This window comes from Carya illinoinensis, chromosome 15, assembly GCF_018687715.1.
Source record: "Carya illinoinensis cultivar Pawnee chromosome 15, C.illinoinensisPawnee_v1, whole genome shotgun sequence".
Classification (NCBI taxonomy): Eukaryota; Viridiplantae; Streptophyta; class Magnoliopsida; order Fagales; family Juglandaceae; genus Carya; species Carya illinoinensis.
Window position 1 is genome coordinate 43,588,912 of NC_056766.1, and position 18,180 is coordinate 43,607,091.

Here is an 18,180-nt window from a genome sequence, read left to right on the forward strand (position 1 = left end):
AACTAAATCACTAGAAATATAACTACATATATTTAGTATGAATGTATTATTATATTATTTAATATATAACTATAATATATAGTACTAGTATATATTAATATATTATAAGAGTTATAGTATAAATATAATATACTAAATTATAATATACTAAATCACCATAACAGTATAACTAATACTAATATATAGTTATACTAATAGTCTACTATTATATAGTTATACTAATCACTATAATTAAAACTAATATATAACTATACAATATACTTATATAGTTGTACTAATACTATTAGTCTATTATATAGTCTAAGACTCAATTCTAACATAGGCTATATAGTTATAACTAATGCTAATATTTATATTAATACTAATAATGTAGAATATAGTTATACTAACTGATTCAACATAACTAATATTACTAATATAATATATCCAAATTGAATTACTAATAGCCTAATACTAATACAATTATATAATTATACTAATCATAAATTCATAATAACTAAATCATTATAAGTCTATAACTATATATTTAGTATCAATGTATTACTATAGTCTTTAATGTATAACTATTAGCTATAATATATAGTACTAGTATAACCAATCAAAAAAAAATATATAGTACTAGTATATATATTAATGTATTAACATATTATAAAAGTTATAGTATAAATTATAATATATCATATATTTGTAAATTTATAACAGTATTAGTATAATTAGCTTAATATGTAATATGTTAGTACTAAATCACTATAACTATATAGAGTATTAGTAATAAGAGTATTACTATTATTTAATATAGTATTACATATAGTATTACTATCATTACATATAGTATTACTGCCTTCGAGTTTTGTTTGGTAGTTCTTTGTTCTTCTCGTAAATAGAAAATCCCTCTCCATGTATTCATCACAAATAATTGTATTGGCAATTCAAGAATACTTCGGGCTAAATAATCTTATTTTCATTCATATGAAGAACAAGCTAAATACAAAATAAAATAACTACTTGACATAACTGCTAGCTCCTCCATACACTTGAAACGAATTTAATAATCAGTCTCCAGAAAACGTTTGATGTCCAAGGTTGAAGGAGGCCTCCTTTGTTGTGGATACAAGTTGGATTCAATATCGTGATGATCATGGTCATCATCCTAATCAACACGATGCCTCTTTGAAAGTTGACTTCCATCCATTTGGATTTGCTAACTCGTTGATGCGTAATATGTTCTGTAGGTAAGTACCACAACGCTACATGATCCGAATCCATGAAATTGTGATTGAAATTTCAAATGACATTTAGGCCAAAAAATGTGCATTGCGGCATCTAAAGAATCTGAGTCCTCTCGTAATTTTTTTTATTGCCTTGGGACTCAAGCGGATGATGTCACTGCCTTTAGGCAAATCTACCAAGATTGCTTCAACTCTATCTGTTCCCTATATTGGAAGACAATGCATAATAAGTGTGCCAACAGAATCAGAAAATAAATTATTCATATATGTACACACACATATATGTCACATCTGCCAAAGAAACAATGTTTAATTAAAAGAGATTTCAATCTAACTTACCGTATCTGTCTCGAATACTTCTCGAACGTCTTCATGAAAGAATAATCTGCTGCGTGCTCCTGGATTTTGGGGTGATTCTTGTCGAACAATTTTCTACCTATATCACGGAACCTGTCATGCATTTGCAATCTTTCGTCGCACTTGTAAATAAGGCATTTCTCCATAAGTCTTGGGATCCAAACGTTTGGGGAAAAACCAAAGCTATCTAGTATCTTAATGACATCATCAAACACATCTCCAATGAAAAAACATGCTATGTCAAGAAAAATATTCTTTTCATTTCCACTTAATCTATCCCAAATTGTTTGAAATCCGCTATAAATATTATTGCAAGCGATTTTCTTGTCTTGATCCAAAGCTTGTATCCACACACTTTCACTTCTACTATAGAAATCCGAACAAACAACTGTGGAAACTAGTGGATCGTCCTTATCTATCATGATCATTTATTCCACAAATTTTCTAAAACCGTCAAATGTGATCTCTCTTTGGAGAGCATTGCAAGGAAATAGTTGAACAGCTACGTCATGATTAAATGCGATCATCTCATATATGACATTAACTCGCGAACGAATCACAAACTCTTTATCTCTTGTTGTGATGATGATTCTACTACCTTTACCAAACCAATCACGATGTCTTGCCAACACTTCTAGTTGGGTAGCACGGTCAATCTCATCAAGAATTAGAAGAACTTTTTTAGAATGAAGATTATGTTTTATCATATCGATTCCCATATCAATATTGTCCACCTTCAAACTTCTACCATCTCCGAAGATCTTGGAGAGAAGGGTTTTTTGCAATTGAGCCAAACCATACTCTTGATTCGAAGTGAGACGAATATTTTCAAGAAAACAACTAGCTTCGAATTGAAAAGCAATTGAATTATAAATTGCTTTGGCTAAAGTTGTCTTACCAACTCCTCCATATCCAAAGATCCCTACCATTCGTACGTCGTTTGTCCGAATACTAATTAAACGCAAATTTTTGACAGGATCTTCTACGTGATGTATTGGCCATTGTTCACAATGTATTAGTCCAACAGGATGCTTGGCAACATATAAATATGAACGATAAGCCATGAGACTTATTAATGAGACTTGTTGAACGATTGCTTCAATGCATTCAGAATCTTCATTCCTACACATAAACGCGCGCACACATAATACACACACACACACACACACACACACACACACATAAGTAAAGAAAGAAACAATTAATGAGTTGGCCGAAATAAATATATATATATATATATATATATATATGTATACATGAAATAAAAGAAACATATATAATTTAATTTTCTTTCATAGCCGAAAAAATAAAATAAGAAATTGGAAATTGGTAGGTTGTCTCCAGCTTTTAGTTAGACTCAAAATTCAAATTCTTTCATTTTTAATTTCTTTCACTTTGTCTAGAGTATCTTTGCGAGGAGCTAGCCCGAATAATTTTTTTCTAAGTACTTACTATATATCACTCGGTGAATTTTTTGTCGTCCTAGAAATGAACTTGATTTATACATAGAATGGGAGCGAAAAGGCGCAATCTTGAATGGAAGGCATAATTAAAAGCGGTTAGAATAAATACCCATTTTCGAGAACGAACCCGGTCGAATTGGCAACTTTCTGTAGGGCTGCCTTCCACAGCTGCAACTTCTTCATGTCTACATTCAAATTCTCAGCATGCTTAGCCAATGCTTCTCCAAAATTGCCTCTTTCATATTGAATATCTGATGGATTTACTTGGTAAAACACTGGTAGAATTGGTTGTTGTTTTGATTTTTGACACTCAAGAATCTTTAATAACTCATCTAAGCAACATGTTGACGATGCGTAATTTTTTGAGAGTACAATGATGGAAATCCTTGATTCTTCTATGGCTTTGAGAAGTGTAGGTGAAATCGCATCACCCCTTTTAACTTCATCCTCATCTCTGAAGGTGTTGATTCCCTTTCTAGCTAAAGCATGGCCCAGATGGGCAATAAAAGTATCACAAGTATCTTCTCCTCGTCTAAAGCTCAAAAACACATCATAGACGTTATAGAACCATGGAAAGGTGTCAGAAGAAGAGAACGAAGAAGAGGCCATGGAAGAAATTAATCAGTGCAAGTGTACTGTATGTAATGCCTGAATCTACTTACTGCATGGAGAGAGTTGGACATGATCATCGACTCTCCTTAATAAATAGAAGTCCATGCGGCCTCTTTCTCAGTACATCCTGTGTAACTTCTAGGCAACTTCCTTAATGACTTAATTATGAAGTCATTGAGTCAATGCCACTATGTATTGTTGGCAATTTCCTTGCAGCTTCTTCAAACTTTTGGAGATGCGATTTCCCACAATGTTCTCATGAGTTCTGGAGGAGACCAAAAAGAAAAAAAAGGCAGTGATACAATGACAACGTCACAACTACATCAATACTCCTACATATAGTAAAATAATATTATTTTTAAAGTTCAAACACGTTAAAATAAAAGAAAATTTCGGGAAATTTTTAAATATTAATATTTTATTAATAAATTGTACTGTAAAAGTTGTTAAGTGGTTGTCATTTTATCATTTCCGAAAATAGAAACTTGCAATCCAACTTTTATAATTTCTTTCGTTAATTTTAGCATATATACCCTCCATTAACACTATAATTGGCGTCAGATTGTATTCGTAAAGATCATAAGTCATTTGTACAGAAGGAGAAATGATAGCTAGGAACTATATATATATATATATACACACAATTCTGGTTTATTAGTTAATTTGGTTTGGGTGCTAATTAAATTTTACTTCATCAAATTGTTTTCTTTTTATAATATGATCTCCCGACTATCGAAATTATTAATATTTAGTCCACAGAAATTATTAATATAAAATGAAAATATTGTTTCCTTTCAACAATAAGTTTTACTAAATACAAATAAAGTCGGGTACTAATCTGCATACCAATAATGATTTTTTCATATTTAAAATTTAAATTAGCATTATTTTTAATAAAATTTATTTTTTGACCAATTACATTAGATTGATGTACATATTAGTGTGTAGTTGTACTTGCAACTAATTTTTTTCTTCAACAACTGCACTGGGTTCAGGGAGACTTTGACTCATTGATATTGTCCCACACCGTCAGTACATATGCTTTAGGGCCGTTTTGGAAAAGATGATATATAAAATTCTCATCTCATCTCATCATTATAATTTTTCTAAATTTTCACATAAAATATAATAAAAAATTCATTTTTTTTCAAATTATAAAATAATAATAATATTAAAAAATAATATTTTAAACTTTTTATCTCAAACTTAAAAATAATATTAAAAAATTTAACTCTCCATAAATTGGAAAAGTGGTTGCCGCGTTCGTATCATGGAAGAGGAAAGGACAAGGGGTCACACGCATTCGTTGGTAAAGCTGACTAAACCCCTCTAAAAAACCAGAAGTTTCTCAGCAACTTCCTTAGAAGGGATAAGAAATCTGTTGGCAATTTCATTGTCCATTCGGACTAATTAGTAATGCCACATACACTGTTATGGTTGGTAAGTTTTGGTGCATTCTTCTAACAACATTCACTATTAGAAAGTAGATTTTTTGATGCGGGGATCCAGGTCTATGATGCTGGACTATCATGAGAAGGCATGTTGAGAAGGCATGTTAGAGCAAATATAGTAGGAAAGGGTAAAGATTCTAGGAATTGGGGCAATATTACGTTAGTATTTTGGACATAACTTTAACTATGTCACGCATATGACCCCAACTCAGAAATCTCATTTTGGCGTGAATATCGTGGTCACTACATGAATACATCCAGCTATGCCCCATTTATCCCAAAATGAGCCATCTTCTCTCGGAGTCTTCAATTTAAACTATTTTTTCCTCCTAGGGTAAAATTTCACTGTCTGCTTTAGAAATGATTTTATTTCCGGTTCGGGCCAAAAATGATACTTATTTTATTCCATCTTTTATTTTTAGGTAGTAATTGAGATTTTGCCTTTTTGGGCAAAATTCTCAAAATCTCAATTTTTCTACCTATTTGTGCCCGACTTTTGGGTTTCATAATCAGTTTTCGACTTTTATGAGTAAACTCTATTATCAAAGTTTTCTCTATGTGTTGTGTCTATTTCTCACTCTCAATCCTTAATTTCTGTTGATTAACTAGCTGTTAGAATAATCTTTATTCTGTCAAGTCTCATTTTCTCATGTAAATTTTAAACTTACCTATTTTTTAAAAGGAGTGAGTGAGACTAATGTTATACTAACAATAATTTGCAACCATTTTGCAGCTCATTTTATAATTAATTAAAGTAATCATGCTTCTTTATTAAAAATAAATTATTAATGGCATGAAAATACCCTTTATTTTATTTAAAATTGTAAAAACTTATCAAGATGGTCATGCCCCTTGCATGTTTATAATTGATATCCCGTAGTGTTAACAATTTGGATGGTAGAGATTATCTTGCCGGACAAAGCAAACAAAATAAATGACGTTGTTTGTTTTTTTAAAACAAGAAAACAAATTAAACACTCTGTTTTTAAGATTAGTTTTGGGGATTCGAAGTTAGAAGTGAGAGGCATAGCAAACTTTTCATCTTTCAAGATTTTCAATTCCAGCATACATACATATATATAACCCGAATCGGAAAAGAATATAAAGAAATTATGAAAACCATTTCCTCCGCCATTCACGTTAACCCGAAAATCCCAAAGAAGCTACTCGTGAAAGCTTCTTGGTAACTTCCTAATTACTTGAGAATGCTTATTAACGAAGCCATTGCCGCGTTGGATTAGAAGAAGAAATTATTATTATTATTATTATTATTATTATTATTATGCAATATAAGAAGAAATTGTTGGGTAGGGTCTTCCTTTGGCGTTTCTTGTCCTTAATGTGACTAATTTAGGCCTGGTCATCCAGATTTCAACCCGGAAACTCAGGTATACTCAAATAGGAATCCGGATTTGAAATCCAGACCGGGTTAGCTCGGGTCAAACAAGGGTTGGAACCCGGATGAATCTGGGTTCCGGATGGAACCCGTATTTTTTTTTAGTAGTTCTTATAGAAAGCCTAAATGTAATCCTATATTTTCACATGTAACTCTGATTTAAAAAAAAAATGATTGTGCAATTTAGAGAATTGGAAAATATCAACTTCTGTATCAAAGTTCCACTTAATTTGCCTGGAGAACGAGAAGATGGAGAGGGACAACAGTTTCGACTGGAGAAGGGCTGCGTTGACATGACTGATGAGAGAGAGAGAATGAGGCAAAGATGAAGAGCTGCGGTAGCTAGGGTTTCACATGTCTCTCTCTAATGCCTTGAACATGCAGTTGTTTAATTACATTCCTTTGGTTTCCTTTCTCAAAAATTTTTTAGAATTGCTTCTGAATACTCTGCAGAGAGCTTAGGAGTTGTTAACATGTCTCAAAACTTTTAATTTCCTCTTTGCTTCCGGATATATGTAATGGTGGAGCCCAAGAAGCAGAGAACAATGAGATGTATATTCCTTTATCTTAATCTGATATGGGTTAATATAATTTTGCTTGCTTTCAGATTTATGTCACTTTCATTCTATTTTGTTTTTTGCAGGATTTCTTTCAGGCTAATCACTTTGAAGTTGCTATTTGATGTGGAAATTAAATCATTGATCGACATGCTACTGATTTTGTAATTCATATATTATAATTTAGTATTTCGTAATATAATGTATAAATAACAAATAATATAATATGTAGTGCATTGTATTGTGATGTATGCATACTTGCATAGATGAATATTGGATTTTTTTTTTTTTTTTGGGTTTTGCATGCATTTATATTGTGAGGCAAATTAAGTAGAACTGTGATACAGGAGTTGATATTTTTCAACCCTCTAAATTGCACAATCAATTTTTTTTTGAAAAATCAAAACTATATGTGAAAGTATAGGATTACATTTAGGCTTTTTATAAGAACTATTAAAAAAAAAGGGTTCAATCCGGAACCCGGAATCCGGGTTTTGAAAACCCAGATTCATCATGGTTCCGGCCTTTGTCTGACCCGAGCTAACCCGGTTTGGGTATATCCAAATTTCCGGGTTGGAACCCGGATGAACAAACCTATGTGTTGCATGCATTTTTAGAAGTGTTCAACAGAGTTTCGGATCGGGTATCCAGGTACACCTGGCCTAGAACCTGAGTCGAAACCTAGCTGGGGTATATCCGGTTATGACCCGATCCGAGACCTGGATTAATCCAAGTTTTTACAATCCGGGTTCCGGGTCAAACCCCCCACCCCCTCCCCCTTTTTTTTTTAACAAATGTCTATATTATTAAATTTTTTCAAGAAAAACGTAATGGTGAAAAGCATTTTTTTAAATAAACTAAAAGCCTATATTCTATTACAAATTTTTCAAGAAAAAATTTTGATTTTTTTTTTTGTATATATAATAGAATTAATTACCTTGTTAACTGAAAACAAAAAAGAAATTCAACATTTATCATGTAAAATGCATGCAACACATTATGCAATTCACTCCATATTACATTATTTGGTATTTTTACATTACATTACAAATACAAAATTACAATATATGAAAATTACATATCTAATGGTCTTATTTTATTGCAGGACCCATGGAAATTAAATATCTATGGTCTTTTTGCAAGCTATAGCAATTTCCCATAGCACACCTGCGTGTTCATTCAAAAGGAAATAATGTCAATAAATTATACAATAAAAATATTCTATAAGCTGCAAATAATGTCAACAAATCTTTTAACTTTTCCAAAACACAAATAGATGATGGTATGGGTTCTTCAGGTCCACTAGCAAGCATTTCACTCACAAATCCACCTGCAGTTTAGCAATAAACTGAAACTGAACCCAAGTATCATCTTCCAGATATGACTTCAATGCAACTCACATAGCAACTGTTTCCTGAAGAATTCAACTATGAGGCACTATAATAACATGGGCCCAAAATTAACGAATCAAGTTACTTAAATAGCAATATAATAGTTAACACTATAACAGTGAATAATAATATGGCCATTGTTAAGTTGTCAATGAACCTGCAATTCACACAAAAGAAGCAGTTTCTCTAAAAGTAAAGGGTGGTTAATTAGCGTTTCAATATCAAAGGCCAAAAGGGTATGTTTCTTCCAACGCCCTGCCTTATCGTCAAGGACTTGAAGGAAATAAAGGGTCCAGCAATCTTCTGAGCCTATACCACTAATAATTGATTCGGGGGAGAGTTCATGCAATTGGAAGCCACAGTCACTATAATTAAACCAAAAAACCTCTACATCTTCACTACTGTTTATCTTTCTTAAAACAAAGTTACACAAAAAAAATAAAACAATGCCTTTTAATTGTTCCCCAGTCTTTCATTTCCGGATCATTCAAATAGCTCAATATTCAAATTCGAGTTTTTCGCTTGCAACAGTATCTCAATAACCAAACATACCCTGATACCCAAAGGGAATTTGACACAACACATAACTCAACAGAGCTCGAATAAAAAGAAGAAGAATAAATAATTAGATCTCAGAAGAATATAACTCATATCTTCTTAACTAAAACCATAAATGCAGATAAGGAAAAGAGAAGGCGTGTAAATCTTAGATCACAAACTACACAAACCACCAAGAGAAGATAACTATGCAAAATAAATCTACTAAAATTGTTTCATGTCATTATATTTGCTAGAAGTTTTTGCCTTAGTACGAGTTCATTACAGATTCACATGGTCATTGGCTATAGGATTTGAAAACCAGCAAACTACAAACTCATAAATCCAAATCTAACCCATAAATATACTCCTCAAAGATTCCTCTATTCAAACATTCTCATCGAAACAGATCCAAATCAATAAAAAGCGAACAAAATATATTCAACAGAGAGAAAAAAAAAAAAAAAAAAAAAAAACCCAAATTGGCTGGCGGCAGTTTTTGTCGAAGGTGGTGATCCAAACGTTCGGCGAGAGAGCAACGATGGTAGTCACAACACTGCAGTAGTCCGACGAGTGAAAATGGCATCAAAGGCACGATGTAGTGGCTAGGGTTTCCTCTTAGAGAGAGAGAGAGAGAGATTTGGGGGCTTCTAATCTGAAGAGTAAAACTTGCCCAGATCATCAAAAATACAAAAAAAAAACATCGTAGATCTGGCCAACCAAAACACCATTCACGCACTAACAACATGTTGAAGAAGCAGATCCGACGCACAACCATGACCACGGGAAAGGAAACTGGGTACTGAGCAGAGCCCCAGAGTGAGATTGAGTGACGGGGGCGGCATGGAAGAGGAGTCGACGGTGCTGCAGCTGCTGCTCTGGCTAAGACTTAGAAGATAGAGAGAAGTTAGACAGAGAAGAGAAGAAGGCTTACGGGCGAGAGAGAGAGAGAGCGAGGTAGGGTTGGAGTTAACTAGGTTGTTTTTAATATGTTGCCCAGATGACTAACACAAGAGGGGGGTGAATTGAGTTGTATTAAAAAAATAACAATTATAAATCAAATATATAATATATAATATAAAATATAAACAAAATATTAAATAGCAATAAATATAAAGAGTAAGGGTAAGAGAGAAGCAAACTCAGTATGTTAACGAGGTTCGGCCCCACTGCCTACGCCCTCGCCTCAAGCTACCCATTGAGGATTCCCTAATTCACTATTCAATCTCCTTCAGGTGGAGATAGAAACCTATTATACCTTTGAACAACACCGCTACAAAGGATCCGTGTAGAACACCTTCTACACTTGCAATCACCTTACACGTGCTGATTCAACTATTTCCCGTGTAGAATACTTTCTACAAGCACAAGGGTTATACACACCCTTTTTCTGATACAAGAGCTGATAGTGGGTAGGTTATCAGAAAACACTCCTCAATGAGTGAAATAAGAACAATACAGCGCAAACTATATATTTCAAAATGAACAAGAATTAAGGCTCAATGCTTAGAGAAGAGAGAATGAAAGCTTTGAATGAATGTTGTATGCTCTGGATGTTGTAAATGTGAAGCTCTCAAATGATCTATTTATAGGCATATGAGACTTCATATTCAAATTTAAAAAGATTCACATGTCAAAGACAACATCATTCACTTTTTCAAAAAATTCAAATAAAAGGTTCTTCATTTTCAATTGTCAAAGACAACATCATTCATTTTTCAAAAACTTCAAACCTAATCTTTTACTTTTGGCATATGACAAAAGGAGCACACTTTCCTTTTTCAAAAATTCAAACCTAATCTTTTACTTTTTGCATATGACAAAAGGAGCACACTTTACTTTTCAAATATTTCAAACAAAATCATCTACCTTTTGTATAAGTCTAAAAAAGCATCAATCACTTTTGAAAATATTCAAATAAAACATACACATGTGAAAGATGACAATCAATCATCTTTAATATTTTCAAAGTTCAACCCTTTAATCAAGGTATGCACATGTGAAAGATGACAATCAATCATCTTTCAAAATTTTCAAATTTAATTTTCAAAATATTCATGCACATGTGGAAAATGTATTTTAATGCTTTATGATAAAATATTAATTTTTGAGCCTTACTCCTAATTTCGAATTTTTAAGAGATTTACATATTACTCTATGACTTTAATGTGAACTTGTTCCCTTCTTGCTCATGCTTGGTTCCTTGATGTGCTTGACTCCATTTTGTGGACAACTTGAGCTTGAGACTCCTTCATTCTTTGAATTCATTTGTTATCATCAAAATCCATGTGTAGATATATAATTACACAAAGCTTGAAATCTTATGTTCAACATAATATATATAACCCGGGTACCAGGTTTTAAACCTGGAACCCAAGTTTCATAACTGTACCCGAACCGGATTGGTCTGGATTTTGTAATGCGGGTTCCAACCTGGATTTGATCCCAGACCGAAAACCTGAATCGGAATCCGGTTATCCAAGTTTCAGACCGGACCGAAAAAAAATCCGGCCTGGGTGAAAAGTCCTAGTGGGGGCCGATTTGCCCCTGTTTTTGGGTAGACTTGGTGATTATAAATTTGTCTTAACTGATTTAGATTTGATGTATAGTTTATAGGATGTAATAGTTTAGTTAACTTGGAGATTTATGAGGAGTTTTCATGACTTATGGATATATATGATGGAGTTTGATGTTTTTAAATTATCAATATTCATAATTATAGTTTTATTGCATACCCTTTTCTTTTTGCTGTAAAATTTTATACCCACGTGTGCCGGGCATATGAGAGCACACACAAATCTTCACACATTGAGTGGTGTGACCTGTGAAATTCTCCGCCAAATCACAAGCAAGGATCGGGCAGCAGAGACTCGGTAGTATTAGAGCTTTACGACTTTGGGTGAATTTATAAAGTTTGTTTGGATTCAGAAAGTGTTTCATCTTATTTCATCATTATAACCTTTTCAAATTTTCATACAAAATATAATAAACAATTCAAATTTTTCAAATCACAAAACAATAATAATATTATAAAATAATATTTTATCCAACTTTTATATAAAACCATCTCATCTCATCTTACTATCCAAACAAGTACAAGAGATTAGTTTATGATCTTAGTGTTGTAGGTTTGAGTTTTTGGAAGTCTAGGAGTAAGTAAAAGTGATGAGTTCTTAGTCTTGTGGCATGAGAGTCATCATGGTGCACCCAAGAGTAACCTAGTGTGAGGAAACAAAGGATTTGTGAGAGGAAGTGTTAGTGAAATACACAATAATATAATAAAAACTACAATGAAATTAGTATTCGAACAAAACTAATATGGACTGAGGCATGAAAATATCGTTCTATAAGGTGGGTTCAAGCCCTCTGCAGTATGTAAATTTTCAATTGAATCGGTGCAACAGACTTCCTTTTGACTTGTCTCTTCTAGGATACAACAACTCAATTGGTTGTATTATAACTTGAACTAACTCTATACAAGTGATTGAGCCCAAAGCTCACCTGAAGAACACCTCTATTTTGTTTAGAAAAATTACCCTCAAGATTATCTGGTTCACACTTTTACTCTATTTCGTACTGATTATCTAGTGCACCAAGGAATGCGATACTCATCATGGAAACAATACGGTGCGTTTTAACGTGAAACGCTCTGCTAGGGCTTCACGTCTTTCTCGGTTACGCTCACGTACGCTTTCTGCATGGCGGCCGTTGAAGGCCAGCCTTCCATGGCTGGTCCTCCACGGTCGTTCGCCGACCTGGTTTCATCCGTGCCCCAACCACTGCCAGAGGTGGTGGTCCCTTTCCGGCAACCAAAGTACATCGACGGTGAGCCTTTTTTCTCCTTTTCAGCCGAGGAACTTGCTAAAACTGCAGAACCGTTCAGATTTTCCATGGTTGTGAAGTTTCTTCGACAAAGACCATCCCTTAATAGCATCCGTGCCTTCATACGCAGCCGCTGGGGTCTGTCCTCCTTGCCAGTCGTCTCTGCCATGCAACGGCCCAGAAATATATTCATTCGCATGTCTTCTGAATCCGATCTTCACAAGGCTTTGTCAAGGGAATCGTGTGACATAGAAGGAATCCCTTACCGTGCCTTTGCATGGTCTCCTGATTTCGATGAAGACATTGAGCCACCGACTGTGCCTGTTTGGGTTTTCTTGCCGGGCCTTCCGCCCAACTTCTCCTCCCTCTTAAAGATGCTCATGGCACCGATCGGAAATTACATTCGCCGCGATAATCCTACGAAGTGCGCTACCCGCACAGATGGAGCCCGGGTTTGTCTAGAAATTGATGCCTCTCAGCAGCCCATCTCCCACTTCTGGATTGGTATTCCTGGAATGCCGAGAAGCCGCAGGCAGGAGATTCTTTACGAGACTTTGCCGGCTTATTGTTTGAACTGTCGCTGCCAAGGCCATAACCAAAGTACCTGTCGTAATGGAGGGGAAAAAAAACAAACGGTGAAAGGTGGAAAAATCTGGAAACCGAAAGCTGAAAAACCGAGTGCCAAGGAGGACAACGTCAATGGAGGTTTACCGATTACAGAGGATGTGTCTAACTCGGATAATTTTGAGAAGAGGATGGAGCCATTTGTTGGTGTCGTGACTGCTGAACAGGGTGAAGTACCTCAACTGGTTCACTCCAAACTGGTTGCCGCTGAAGCTCTTCAGAGTTTGGAAGATGTGGAGCAGATGCAAGAAGATTTGGAGAAGACTGCTTTGAAAGAGGCTGTTCCCGTTCTGGTCGGTGAGCCTATTCCTATGGTTGACCTCTCGCTGGACAGACATGCTCACGTTGATGCTGCGGGTCTAGGGACTGTATGTACTTCTACGTCTGGATTGTGTGAGAAAAATCATAAAGGAGTGCTGCTACACTCGGGTGCTGAAGTTTTGGGAGGTACTTTGAACTCAATGGGTCCTGAACCCGTGGCTACTACCTTGGAACATGGCAAAACTGGGCACATCTCCAAGGCTCAACCGGCTCCGATCATTATTGAAGAGCTTGAAGAGGAAGACGCCGATGATATGGTCCATGATGGGCCTACCATGGTCCCGGACGAAAATGCTCAACCGGACGAAAAGGCACCTCTTTGTGAGGAGATTGAACGTAAAACAACCTGCTCTGATTGTCAAGTTTGTTCAGATACTGACTCTGAAGGGCCCTTGGAGCATTTAGCTAAAAACAACCTAGTGGTCTCGGACTCGGATATTCCTTCGGAATTTAAACAGAATGGGAAAGGCATTAAATTAAGGGGTTCTTCCAGGGTTGTAAGCAAGCCCTCCCGTCTCAATTTATGAAGGTCTCTTACTTATATTGAAATGCTCGAGGTCTCGGAACGTCGAGAAAGCGTCTTAAAAATTTGGTAACAAAGTTTCATCCTAAACTTGTTGTTATTGCTGAGCCTATGGTTAGAATCTCTCGTTTAGATATATGGCGTGATAGATTACATTTTGATGGTTGTTGCTCTAATGTTGAGGAAGGCGGCAAATTATGGTTGTTTTGGTCTCAAGATTTACACCTTGTTGTCGAGAACACGGGTGATCAATTTTTGACTGTTAGAATCACTAATCTGAATGATTTCCGTATTACTTTTGTTTATGCGAAATGTTCCTATTTGGAGCGTAGAAGACTGTGGGGTTCTTTGATGGGGGCTAATATTCATCATCTTCCTTGGATGGTCATGGGTGATTTTAATATTATCAGAAATGACTCGAAGCGTAGAGGGGGCAGGCCAAGGTTGGCTTTGGCTATGGAGGAGTTTAACAGTTGGGTGGGTTCTTGTGGGCTTCTTGACATGCCTTCCTGTGGGAATTCTCTTTCTTGGTGCAATGGTCATTCGGGTAGATCACGGCATTGGGCTCGTCTTGATCGTTGTCTATTCAACACAGCGGCTCTCGATGCTTTTCCTGGTGCTAATATGGAATACTTGGCGCGCACTTCTTCTGATCATGCGCCGATGGCAGTCTCGTTGGAGAATCAGCTTATTCGGTATGGCTTTCCTTCCTTTAAATTTCAGCAAATGTGGGTTTCTCATGCTCAGTTTTTCGATTGTGTCTCGCACTCTTGGAATGGCGATGATGTTGGGGGATCTCCTTTGTATATGCTTGTTACTAAACTTAAACGTCTCAAAATTGCTTTGAGAACTTGGAACAATCACACCTTTGGTAAAACTGTCTCCCACATAGCGGCTCTTGAAGATCGTATAAAGGGCTTGGAGGCAAGTTTACAAACTGAGTATGCTGAAGACGTGGAGGATGATCTTGTTGCCTCCCAGCTGGAACTATCAGTCTGGTTGAATAGGGAAGAACAACGTCTAGCCCAACAAGCCAAACAACGCTGGATTCAGAAGGGTGAAGCAAATTCTGCTTTCTTCTGTGCTGTCAGTCGTCGTAATCATAAAGAGGTGAAAGCGATGCAGCTCGAGGATGGTTCTATTCTCTCCTCACCTGAACAAATTCACGACGGGGCTATCACTTATTTTTCAAATTTCTTGAAAGCAGGTAACAGTTGTGATGAGCCTAATCTGGGGGACTTAGTTCAACCGACTATTTCACAAGATGACAACGATCTCCTTTCTTGTGTTCCTTTGTCTCAAGAAGTCTATGATGCTCTTTGCTCCATTCCGGAAGATAGTAGCCCGGGTCCTGACGGTTTTGGGTCGGGCTTCTATCGATCTTGTTGGCATATTGTGGGTACCGATGTTGTCGCTGCTGTGTCAGAGTTTTTTCAAGGTATGGCTCTCCCTCAGTTTTTCAATGCTACTCATCTGGTTTTAATCCCAAAAGTTGAAAATCCGACAAGTTTTGATAAGTTTAGACCGATTAGCTTGTGCAATGTCTTTTACAAAATTTGCACCAAAATCATGGTTAATCGCTTATCCCCCCTGCTTGCTAATTTTATTCTCCTGAACAATGAGCCTTTCTCCCGGGCCGTAGCATCTTTGATAACATTAGCATGACTCAAGAGATGATTCACTCTATTAATAAACCTGTTTATGGTGGGAATGTTGTCTTGAAGATTGACATGGCAAAGGCCTTCGATAGTGTAGACTGGTCCTTTCTTTTGCAGGTTCTTAAAGCTTTCGGTTTCTCAGATTTTTTCTGTAATTTGATTCGTCAATGCATCACGAATCCTTGGTTCTCTGTGGTCATGAATGGTGTTCCCAAAGGTTTCTTCAAAGGTGGCCGGGGGTTGCGTCAAGGTGACCCCATTTCTCCCTACCTCTTCATTCTTGTGGAAGACATTTTCTCGCGGATGATTAATAATCAGATTCATATGGGCAAGATCATTCCGTTTCACCACCCGCGTGGCTCCCCTATTATCTCACATCTGCTTTATGCGGATGACATGGTCCTATTTTGTAATGGGGGAAAGGCTTCTTTGAAAGCTATTACTGATGTGTTGAAGACTTATGAACAGTGGTCAGGGCAAGTTGTGAACAAAAATAAATCCCATATTTTTTTCTCTACTCAGATCTCTGTATCTAGGCGTCGGGCTCTCCTTCGTTTCACTGGTTTTACGGAAGGAAGTTTTCCTTTTAAATATCTGGGAGTTCCTATTATCACAGGAAGACTGGAGATTGTTCACTTTGATGACTTAATTGCTAAAGTTCAGTCTAAATTGGAGGGTTGGCAGGCCAGGTTGTTATCCAGTGGGGCGCGTTTGACTCTCATTAAACATGTTCTTCAAAGTATACCCGTACACAGCCTTTCTATCTTAAGAACTCTGAAAGCCGTGATTGAGAAAATTCACAGAATCATCAGTACCTTCTTCTGGGGTGTTAAAGATGGGAAACCTAAGAAAAAATGGCGCTCTTGGGTGGATATTTGTAAGTCTGTCTCAGAAGGCGGTCTGGGCCTTCGTAACCTTCAAGACGTCCAGTCTTCTCTTCACATGAAGCTAGCCTGGAACCTTCTGCAAGGTACTTCTCTCTGGTCCAAGTTTTTTCATGCTAAATATATTGGTGACAGACATATTTCCATGGTGGATCATAAGAAAGGGTCTCTTTTTTGGAAGATGATTTTGAACAGTATTTCTTTAGTGCAAGCTAATTCTAAATGGAAAGTTCAGGAGGGTAATGTTCTCTTTTAGCATGACCATTGGGCTGACGATGCTCCTCTTAGTGATAATATTCCGATTTCTGATATGCCAAATCTTAAATTGGAGGATTGTAAAGCTGGGTTGGGTTGGAATATGGATTTGTTTACTCGGTTGGTTGGTCATCACAAAGCTGAGGACCTTATTTTGCAATTGGGTCGGATTAAAAACGGGAAGGATTTGTTGATTTGGCTTCCTTCAGCTGACGGTCTCTTCTCTACTAAAAGCGCGTGGAATTGTATTCATATAAGAGCCCCTGTTTTTCCTTGGGCTAATTGGGTCTGGCATTCTGCTCTTCCCAATAATATTTCGATTACTATGTGGAAGGCCATTCACAATTGTCTTCCTGTGGATGACAGAATCCGTAATCTTGGTATTTCTATTGTCTCCCGCTGCGATTGCTGCTCTAATTCCAAATATGAAGATCTCAATCACTGTCTTGCTATAGGAGATTTTGCTGAAAAAATCTGGCGTATTTGTTCTGTTGTTCTTGAAATTCCTTGGTTAGAAGGTAGCTCTTGGAAACAGAGGGTGGACTGCTGGTATAGGCGGGCAAAAAATTCTAATCGCCCGGGTCAATTGCTGGGTCTTCTTCCGGCTATCATTACTTGGCGTCTATGGAGACGTCGCAGTAAAGCCCGTATGGAAGGTTTGATGGAATCGGTCCAACAGGTTTGGTGTTCTATTAAATATTGGGTCTCCTGGATCGGGTTAAAGCTTAAGGATGTCAACTTGCTCTCTCGACGTGACGAAGGTGTTTTACATTGCTTTAATATGCCTTTAAATGTTACGAGGAAAGAGTTTATTATTCCAGTCAAGTGGAAGCTTCCTAAGCCTGGTTAGGTCAAATTGAATGTTGATGGCTCTTCTCTAGGCAATCCAGGCCCGTCGGGTGCAGGAGGCATCATTCGTGATGATAACGGTAACTTTCTTTGCGGGTTTGCAACTGCCACTGGGCATAACTCCAACAACTATGCTGAACTGATGGGTTTACTTCATGGGCTTCGTCATATTGGCCTGTTGGGTGTTTCATCTGTGGAAATCGAACTTGACTCCATGCTTGTGCTTAACTGGTTAAGGACTCAGAGATGTG

At 36.4% G+C, this 18,180-nt stretch overlaps 2 protein-coding genes and 1 long non-coding RNA gene across 4 annotated transcripts; 1 reads left to right on the forward strand and 2 right to left on the reverse strand.

Moving 5' to 3' along the window:
• Window positions 1–928: 928 nt before the first annotated feature.
• Window positions 929–3,770, reverse strand: LOC122297222 (disease resistance protein RUN1-like). Of its 2 annotated transcripts, XR_006238692.1 has the most exons (3): window positions 3,159–3,770; window positions 1,569–2,708; window positions 929–1,433 (listed from the first exon to the last, which is right to left on the reverse strand). XR_006238692.1 is itself a non-coding variant. In XM_043107207.1 (2 exons), the coding sequence occupies exons 1-2, from the start codon at window positions 3,656–3,658 to the stop codon at window positions 2,015–2,017; spliced, it is 1,194 nt and encodes a 397-aa protein (XP_042963141.1). In that variant the 5' UTR covers window positions 3,659–3,770; the 3' UTR covers window positions 929–2,014. The 2 variants fall into 2 exon arrangements, 1 of the variants encoding a protein (XP_042963141.1); XM_043107207.1 differs by having other exon boundaries at window positions 929–2,708.
• Window positions 3,771–8,064: 4,294 nt separating this feature from the next.
• LOC122297224 lies at window positions 8,065–9,934 on the reverse strand. The gene is made up of 2 exons (XR_006238694.1): window positions 9,471–9,934; window positions 8,065–8,395 (listed from the first exon to the last, which is right to left on the reverse strand). It is a non-coding gene; the product is annotated as an uncharacterized LOC122297224 (long non-coding RNA).
• Window positions 9,935–14,394: 4,460 nt separating this feature from the next.
• LOC122296986 lies at window positions 14,395–15,948 on the forward strand. Its single transcript, XM_043106776.1, has one exon. The coding sequence runs from the start codon at window positions 14,395–14,397 to the stop codon at window positions 15,946–15,948; it is 1,554 nt and encodes a 517-aa protein (XP_042962710.1).
• Window positions 15,949–18,180: the final 2,232 nt, after the last annotated feature.

What these genes read in the sequence shown, in the direction of transcription:
- LOC122296986 (XM_043106776.1), top strand. Translation starts at nt 14,395, where the DNA reads ATGGTTAGAATCTCTCGTTTAGATATATGGCGTGATAGATTACATTTT.
- LOC122297222 (XM_043107207.1), bottom strand. Translation starts at nt 3,658, where the DNA reads ATGGCCTCTTCTTCGTTCTCTTCTTCTGACACCTTTCCATGGTTCTAT. An exon ending in GGGTTCGTTCTCGAAAATGG is followed by an intron (nt 2,709 to 3,158) that starts GTATTTATTCTA and finishes GTTTATGTGTAG; the next exon opens with GAATGAAGATTCTGAATGCA.